Source organism: Rhodnius prolixus, unplaced genomic scaffold (assembly GCF_049639745.1).
Source record: "Rhodnius prolixus isolate KJV_2025 unplaced genomic scaffold, Rpr scaffold_3, whole genome shotgun sequence".
Taxonomy (NCBI): Eukaryota; Metazoa; Arthropoda; class Insecta; order Hemiptera; family Reduviidae; genus Rhodnius; species Rhodnius prolixus.
This window is the reverse complement of record NW_027411603.1, coordinates 46,626,760-46,636,340: the sequence shown is the minus strand read 5'-3', so window position 1 is coordinate 46,636,340 and position 9,581 is coordinate 46,626,760. Positions and strand designations below refer to the sequence as shown.

The following is a 9,581-nucleotide window of genomic DNA, read 5'->3' as shown; positions in this document are numbered from 1 at the left end:
GGCCGTGAATTAACAGATAGAGATCCACTTTAAATGTAACATCCAGGACGGCTCTGTATTCTAGGTATCATTGACGGAAACACCATTTAACTGGCCTAAATATCTCCCATTTCCTTATTTAGAGGAGAAATAGTATTAAGGATTAGTTTTTAAGGATTATTATTTAAAGAGGGGGCTATACCACCACTTTGCCCTATGTGTAGTGGGCAAAGGTATTGTGTTGTAATAATTTATGTTGCTCATGTTCATGTTGTTATTCTTGTATACCCCTGCAATGCCAAGTATCCTCCACTTCTAACCTACGGGGTTTATTTGGCGTTTTCTCTGTTCAAAACCCATAAATCTTTCGCATTTTTTTTGGGCTTATTGGCGACAACTCTCTATTTCTATGAATTTTTTTCAATTCTGTAACCGGCTTCTGATGATTTGTTTGTAGCATAAATTTGCTTTAATTTTAGTGGAGAGGGAAAATTAGATTATAATTACTCTTACGAAACTATTGGACTTTTATTGCTTAATTTAAATGAACTTGTTTTTTCCATGAAGCATTCATATGGAAGTATGTGCAAAAAAAGTTAACTCGGGTAGAAGTTGAAGAAAGTTTTTTCTTATAAAGGGCTTGACAAACTATTTTTTATATTAAATCTGTTTTGTAGTACCTTTCAAAAAGCGAATAGTTATTTATTTTTTCAATTTGGAAAAAGGTTTACGATGGTAAATTTATTGGTTTGAAGGCAAAAGGTTGGTGACATTGGGGTGTATCGTTTTAGTATAAAGCATTTATCAGCAATAAAAACTATAAATGGCGCTAAACGTGAGTGCGCGTGGCCTGCTTATGTTTTTTATGAAGGTAAGTTATTATAATTTTTATTCTTCAAATTAGAAATTCTTATTAATCAGTGAAAAAAGTAATTGAAAAGTTTGTAACACTCTGCATCAGCCCAATTTGCACGATAGCCCACAAGTTTTTTTTAAATATGTACATTTTTAATTTCAGATTCCTATGGTGCTAACTATGATAGTTACAATTTGGTGCTTTACAATGATGGGCGCGTTAATAATAATAATAATATACTTTATTAAAAAACGCAAAATAAACATTTCTACAGCAAAACTGAAATCACAAGTATATACGGCTTGGGAAACCCGTCAGCCGGAGATGGGCGCGTTGTGTTTGTGTTTGTTATATCGTATATGATTTGCTTCTTTTTTTTTTGCGTTACTGCTTTTAAAACAGTAAAACAATAAGTGCTATCGTATCGAAGTCGCTGAACTTGAACGGAGAAAGCCACCTAATTGGTTCTTTTTTTCTTTATTTTAAATAAAGAAATTACATTATTTTTCATTATTTAGAAATGTGAATTACATAAGTAACTTAGATTCCTAGAAGCTTCTCCAGCTCATAGTCCGTCTGAAACCACGGACAGGATTCTCTAGTTTTCCATTTTGTCTATTTCGCACTTACATACATATGTGAAAATTCATCAGTGAGTAGAGTAAGTAAAGTAATCGCCTATTTTTTCAGGCGGGGCTTAACGTCCAACTACCAATTAGGTGTCGTGGACGGAGGCGACTAGCAAACATACTTTACTATAAATTTCTTTTATTAACCATTAAATAAAATCCAAGGCCTAAAGACCGGGAATCGAACCATGTACCACAATACATATTAGCTTCGCAGGTCTTAAAAAAAAATTCATCAGTGTAATTATTATTTCTTCAATTTTAGTGTTTAAATTACTAGTATATTGATATATAAAGGCTTTATTTTTAGCGAAAATGTTAGTTACCCAAAATTACATCTTATTTCTGTAATTCAACAATTAGTTTTGTAATTACACACGGAAATCGCTAAAGATTCAATAACAATCAAATGCTAGGTTAAAAAGCACATTTTATAGATTCGCCCAAAAAGGTGCTAGTCGAAATCGATCGAGATTTTGATTACCTATTTGTGGCTTTTCTTTCGTATCATTGTCCTTAATATAACCTATGGCTTAAATAGACCTTAATTTCAGCAGCCCTGCTTTTATCCTTTTTAGAGGATAGATTTTTTTTTATAAAATACATAAAATCTCCGCGTTTTTCCTATTAATTAACTTAATATTTATGATTTAAATTTGCTACTTTGTGCTTTAAACTCTTTTGGTTTTATAAGCAAACAAATACGACTAGATCCCAATTTGCATTGTTAGATGATATTGATTTCAACAGCATGGCTTGCCTATTTTTGTGATGAGGTAATAGTGGTGATAAAGGATAAGGAACTTTATAAGTGTTAATAATCTAGGGAGCTATCTTCAGAACATACGAGGACGAAGAGAGATGGTACAAGGTAAACCAGAGACATCCAACTTCCAGCACTCCGCTCCATCTTAAGCTTTGGAGAGCCTAAGCGAAATGTTTCATCAGCTGAGGGGAGACCAGAGTGAGTATTGTAGAAATTAAAGTTTTTTTAATTACCCATCTTTAGTGAACTCTTTACCTGCAAAAACAGCACATAATTTATTTACTTAATTGAGTACTGTAATTGCGTGAAATGGAATGGAATGTAGAGCAAAGTGACGTTTCATTAATAGGAAATAAGGGAATTTATTTTGAATTGACCATACTAATTGAACAAAGGATGAATGAGTAAGTTGCTTCTAGGCTGTACGTTGAGTTAAAAGAGTGGGGTAGTCTTGTGGTTGCTCTACTGAAACCACAACTGTCAGTGTGTACTCTGATTCTCATTCATTCGGAGTTTGTATTAGATCCTAGCAGTGTATTCATTTTTTATTTATTTAGTGATTTGTGTTTTTACAGCGTTGTGTAATGTCACCTACACTTCTTTCAAGAATTGGATATAAATCTCAGGTATAATCTTGTTTCACTTATTGCTGATAGTATTTAATCTTGATTATTTATTGAAATTCATTTTTAATTAGAATGTGGAAATTTTAAATTTATTCAGTAGATTCTTTTTGGCTTATAATGTTTCGATTTAAAAAGAAAAAATAAATTGCTCTGCAACCTTCTAATAACCTTCTTGGATTATTTCTGTTTTATGTGATATCAGTGTGACGAGGTGCCAGCTGATTGATACTACTTACTTATCTACCAGCTTCCAAAAAATAAATATCGATGGACGATACGTGTGAACTAATCTCTTTAGATGTATTATGTACTTATGGCGGTCGTAGTTTCAGTCTGTCAGAAGCACAGATTAACTCTCTTATTGATAGTAATAATTAGACTCATTAATTGGTCAGACGCAGTTATTGGTAGTCGAATGATGGATAAAAATTTGTGGACGATAAGAGAGAACTATTAGGTGGATAAAAAGAAGAAATTAATCGCTGTTTAGAAACATCACTATGCTGTTATCAACAATACCCATTGTATATTGCTGATGATCGAAAACCTATTTTATTAACAATTCTTCCGATGCTATCAGATGTGAGTACATTCTTTTTTTTTTAACACTTTCGTTTATGTGAATTATATTTCGTCCGGTCGTAGTTAAAAGAATAACTCTCATATTGGTAGTAATACACATTTCTATAAATTAACCCAATTTTTGTTGCGGACTTCTGATGGATAATTTTGGCTACACGGTTGTGTCTATAAAAGGAACATATTTTGCCAACCATTTGCACGAGCTTTTTATGTGCTGATTATTGTCTGGCTTTTAGAGGCTTAATCTTAAGCCAGGTAGTACTATTATTATCTACAAGTACTGTGTATGTAGAGGTTAATCCCTACATAATTGTATCTCTCATAATTCGTTTAGTGATACTTAGTCCTGGAGAGCTGTTGTAAAACCTTTCGACTCTGCAAACAAATGTTATTGGTGTTACTATATTATCATTTGCTATACAGCTAGATAACCTGATATTAGAAAAACCCATTCTGTTTGAATTTTGATGAATTTACAGAACACTTTAGGACAACAATTGTATTATTACAGTTTTTGTAACTGAATAGCTTGCAGGAATTTTCAGTGCTACTCTTTTATCGTTGAAATGGATATGGGATATAAATAAACTGTGAAGCCCTTCAATATCGCCTTTGTTCTTGAAGAAGTGCTACAAGCTATTGAATATCTCGTAGAATATTCCGATATTTCAGAAAACAAGAATTTTAGTATCAAAATATCTATTGGAAGCCGGTAACCGTTTTATATTAGTAATTTAATGAGATATGTTTAAAAAAAGAAGCTATTACCAAGTAAAGAAACCTAACCTTGGTACACTTCGGTCCCCTTGCTTTCAAGAAAAAGTAGGTAATGGGGAAGAATCTAATTTTTTTTTCTTGATGTACCTAGATATTTTTTGTTGGATTTGAAATTATGAGAACACTTCGGAGAGCACACTTCAGTAATAGGTTTATTTGGAGGTCGTTAGTGACTTCTTTCTTGTAATCCTCCACCTGCAGGATAACATTACCTTGAGAGTAATCGTATATCGTCAATTTTTTTTTTATTGTATTTATGAGTATTCGCTCACATAATCTCAATAACATGTTTATTAAGATTTACTGAAATGGCGAGCATCCGGAAAAGATCAGTTTCCAAAACATAAATTTAAGTATCACAGAGAGTATTTTTCTTTTAAGTGAATACACTGAGCAATGAGAGGATTCTGCCACGGAGACTTCCTACATACAAATGGAGCTTGTGCTATCATGACGTCTTACAGAATAGAGAAATAACTATCTCATTAGGTTTTCCCATTCAACTCTCGGGCTGGTCTTGGGTGTTAGTTTTTAATAATGTGTAATTGTGGTACTGGGTTCGATTCCCGGTCTTGGCCTTGGATTTTATTTAATGGTTAAATGAGAAATAGTAAAGTACGTTTGATATTCGCCTCCGTCCGCGACACCTAATTGGTAGTTGGACGTTAAGCCCCGCCTGAAATAATAGGCGATTACTTTACTATAATGTATTTATCGATCTTATCCCTCCGCCTCTTCTTCTCCTTATCCATAAATTACTCTTTTACTTTTGCTCTTGTTCGTTAGGGGCCTTGTTGTTCGAGTAAATAAGGGCCAACAGAATTATTTATCAACAATTTTATTGGACATTAATATTTCTTCCCCATTGGCGACTTCACTTCGGGCAGGCCAACTTTTGGCCTTTATTCTTTCCCCATTCCTTGCTGTTCGTCCAGTTGTTCTTCTAATTATATGTATCACTGCTGCTCTTCTGCTTATTGGATCAGAAGCTGGCCTGTCTTATTCTGCATTCTTTCTTGAGGAAAATTTGTTGTAATTGTCAAATTTAGTAGCTCCTAACATTGATATAGTTTCTCAAGGCACCTCAGATGTTACTTGCAGGTGTTCATATCTCTTACATCTCCTTACCACTGATTGGTGATACTCCCTTACTTCTTCAAGCGAGAGAGAGACAAACCTAGAGATCTTGCGTTGAATTCGCGTTTTTCCCTACAGAAACAAATAACTCAAATTTTTCATTGAGTTTCATACTCGTGTGAACAAATGGTTCCCGTCTAGAGGAAATCGTTTTAAAATGGTAGAAAAGATGATTTATTAATATTCGTTAAATAATTCATATATATAACATTAACATATACTTTATTTAACTGACATCACTTAATAGTAATTAATTTAATTGCATACATCTTTTTTTGATCAAGAGCTTCAGATTATTATTATAATTATTATCACTTGATGTCTAGAAATTAACGTTATTAAACATTTTTCTGAGAACTATAAGCTTCCTACGATTAATTTCTATCGTGACTACTGAAGAATTTAATAGCCATTGGGAGAACTTGTTCAGTTCTTTAATAGCGAGGCTTTACCTGCCTCTTTCTGTGAACTTCAAATTATCTAAGAAATTAGAGCTTACAATTTATAATTAAGACGCGTCAAACATCTAAGGTCATTGGTTTCCGCAGGCTTTAAAGTGCATTCCTACTTTCGGACTTTGTTCAGAACAATTTTTCGGAAAACTTATAATTCCAGTGAAAATTCAATACGTTTTATAATTTAGTAGTGTAAAAGAAAGTAAAAAAAATTTTGGTATCAAATTAACTGTACAAATAGTTGCATGAGGTTACAAGTGAAATTCTTTGAATAAATGTTAGGGAATAATTTGAAGGTAAAGACAGAGAGAAAGAAAGAAAAGGATTTGTCTGTGGTGAGAGAAGACTCAGTTTGTGACATTAGCTGGACATTCATTAACATTCTCATTGTGTCCCATGGGACACAATGTCGCTGACTTCATTTTTTGTTTTCATTCTTCTACAAGTTGCGCCCCTTTTTGGTAATATCTATTTAACTATTTTTATTGCGTTTTTCTTGTTAGATTTTCTTTTTGTTCGTTTATTCTCAGTTAATCTAGATTTAAATTACGTCAATGTGGTGAATTGTGTTGAGCTATTGGCAAGACTAAGGTGCTAATGAATCAAATTGTAAATTGCAAAACAATTTAAATCAAATAACACAGTTTAATGAAAATTCTTGTGACTGAATTTTCTCTCGGATGTTTTCCAGCTTTTCTGCTTAGTTTTGTCTATTTATTTCTGTTTTCTTTCAACGACGCCACCTGGGCGCTGCTAGTTAGTAAAAAATTCATTTTATCTTTGCAAAATAAAATGTTGTCGAGTGATTTTCAAATTTCGTGCTTGGGAACACTTAAAATAATATGCCAAATAAAATCCAAGACGTAGTTGGTGGTTTCGGACCCTATAATGCGTAGCATAACAGTCCTGTGACATGAGCCTTCAATTCAGTTCTGGTTTTTCAAAGTTTTACTCTAAAAATAATACTTTCTTTTCAGTCTCAATTTAAGAAAATTTGTAGCAAACTTGTTTACGATTATCTGATTCATATTTTATCCGTGTAACCAATTTCAGAAAAAGGTAAATCTAGATAGCTTGAATGGAATGACATATCTACTCTAAGGCAGTTCCTTGACAAAAATGTGAATAATGACATCAGTGGATGTTTCCTCTGTTAGGGACATTGCGATTACTCGGACGACAATAAAATCATCTTGTGTTTAGTAGTAGACAAGCAGCATAAGATGGCTGGCTGGTGAAGACTCTCATGGGTAAGTGTCCCTGTTCGGACTGAGTTGAATACAAATCAACAATACCGACGAACAGAGTTTGTTGGACAATATTCCCATCACATAGTTGTTGCCTGACCATCTTCCTTCTCCGCCTGCTCTGGGTTTATATGTATGTTCCTGTGTGTTATAGAAATGACAATACTCTTTGTTAAAACGTTAAACTTAAAACAAAGTTTCAACTGAATTCACATTTTGTCAGTTTCGTTTCACACTTACAAAAAAAACGCAAATTAATTTACATATTCTTCAGCTAAATTTGTTAATAGATCAAGATAATTTTAGTTAATTGAAACGAATGAGGGAAAGGTCTCATGTGAATGAATCACTCAGAATTATTACCCATAAAATTGAATGTCTGAACCAGTTCAAGATTTAGAGTGAATTTTATGGGAAGAAGTTTGCCCTATTTATTTAGAATTCTTGGCGGTTTCTTTCCTGGTTCTGTAATGCTAAGGTTGTTATTTATTAACAATGTTAAAAACAAAAACAAAAAAACAAACAGGATGTAAGTTTACAGGAAGAAACAGCTTAAAGAATTCTTGAAGACAGGAAACAAAGGTGACTCACTGGTTCACTAATAAATAACTGTATTCCGGTTTGGCATATCATTGCTTTTATAATATAATCAGCAAAAGGAAATATTTTATTATTATCTAATAATAACAGTTCTGGAGATGTTAAATGGTCCTGCTACTAGGCATTACATTATGAAAAAGACCGGAAAGAGTTCGCTCAAACAAATGGTTGGTTGCAAACAAATGATATCGAGATCGGTGTCACTGTTTTTTTTTGAGAAAAGTGAATCTCCTGAGCCGTGAGAAAGTATATATATATATATATATATATATATATATATATATATATAACCTATAATTTGTTATTAAGAAGCTGAAGTGCCATTAAATCGAAAAAAAAACCTGTTCTAAAGAAGTTAGACCTAAAATTGAAGCATGCTCGTAACACTTACAACTAGATTGGCCAGTTTGGTTTTAACCTGAAACGTTTATTTATTTTTATTTTTTCTGTACAAATCGTACTTCTATTTATTCAGTAACAACTTATTTTATTTTTTGTAATTTAAATATTGATTTATTTCTATTTTAATAATTATTGCTAGCTATATTTTTATATTGTAGCCATATAACATTAGTGGCAGATTCTATAAAGGCAATTTCAATTGCATACTGACTTTAAAGGCATGATTATTGGCCTATGATAGATTCTGGCCTATATTTTGCTGCCCCGAGTGGTAGATCTGTATTATGTACGTATGCCCAGAAGTGTATCCTAATTTTGATCCTATCGTATATTAATTTATAGGGTAACGATATTTTAGCAGTTAGTGAGGTTGTCACTAATTTTAATGCCATTTACTAAACTACGAGTAAGAACTAAATAGTGCCTGTGCACACTAATCTACACAAGTAGAAATGTTCGCCTCAGTATGAATGAATTCAATTTAATTATTACAAGAACTTAAAGAAACTAATCCTTCACTTTTTTGAATTCTCGTTTGTCTTCATGTTTAATATGTATGAAGTAAATTATTAGTTGAACATATACATATTATATTCTCGCTGAAGCACTGAGATTACCGCCCTGAGTCTGCTGTCTATGTTGTGGCAGTTTTGGCAACTTTGATTTTTTAAATATTGATCATTTTGAAATGAAATAAATTAATAAGTAAAGTAATAACACCTTCTGCACTAAGTCTAATTCACTCAAATACCTGGAAATCTATCAAGGCATTCAGGATTGTACCTGAATAAGCAGATTCTGTGGGGGAAAAAAAAGAAGGACATCCCAATATGCCAGTTAACTGACTGGCGATATCATAATTCAAGGAAGTTATAGATTCCTGGGAAGTTATCAGGTGTTACGAGAAAATCATTGAGATGGAGTATTCTCAAAAAAGAAATCTTAATCGTTTCTACAGAACAGCTGTTATCCTTTATTTTTTGAAAACCGCTGCTGTCTTTTAAGTAGTGCATTGTGCGAGGCCGTCGGCCGATATAAAAGCTCTTATTTATAAACTCTGACAAGGTCTTTGGGGTTGTCCAACCTCATCCATGTTTTTTGTTTCATACATCAACTTCTTCCTTTTTAACTTATCTATTTTTCTCTTTAATGTTTTTCCTCTTTAAAATTTTTGTATCCTCTTGTTTAAATGGGGAGAAAAAAAAGATTTTACTTGTATAAGTGAAGGAAAAGCGCTATTACGCACACTTTGTCTGGAAGAAGATGGTATCTTTTTTAATTGCCTCACTTAATAAGAGTTTATTCTTAGACAAGTTCATGTCAGAATCACGCTGATTGTTGTGAGCATTGAATTTATTCAAGTTTTACCCATTTCATTTCATAAGTTACCAAAACAAATTTTATTTTATTTTTTTATAAAGGGCAATATTTGTTTTATGAGGAAGTACTTTATTCGCTTATTTCATTTCCGCCTGAAATAAATTATTAGCAATCTCTTGAGTTCTTCAGTCAACAATTTTCTAGT

General features: G+C 32.6%; 1 protein-coding gene across 15 annotated transcripts in view; it reads left to right on the top strand.

Moving 5' to 3' along the window:
* The first annotated feature begins 809 nt into the window (after nt 1-809).
* The window catches only part of LOC141453135 (uncharacterized), a 63,627-nt gene continuing 54,855 nt past the window's right edge, over nt 810-9,581 (top strand). For 3 of the 15 annotated variants that reach the window (XM_074125915.1, XM_074125910.1, XM_074125913.1), the window contains exons 1-2: nt 2,323-2,428; nt 2,806-2,856. Coding sequence is in view for 7 of the 15 variants with exons in the window: in XM_074125919.1 (XP_073982020.1) it covers nt 2,815-2,856 (42 nt within the window). In the remaining 8 variants the exon portion in view is untranslated. Of the gene's footprint in view, nt 851-2,283; nt 2,433-2,805; nt 2,857-3,086; nt 3,439-9,581 lie in introns of those variants that run through there. The other 12 variants (XM_074125923.1, XM_074125917.1, XM_074125916.1 and 9 more) reach the window with 9 other exon arrangements.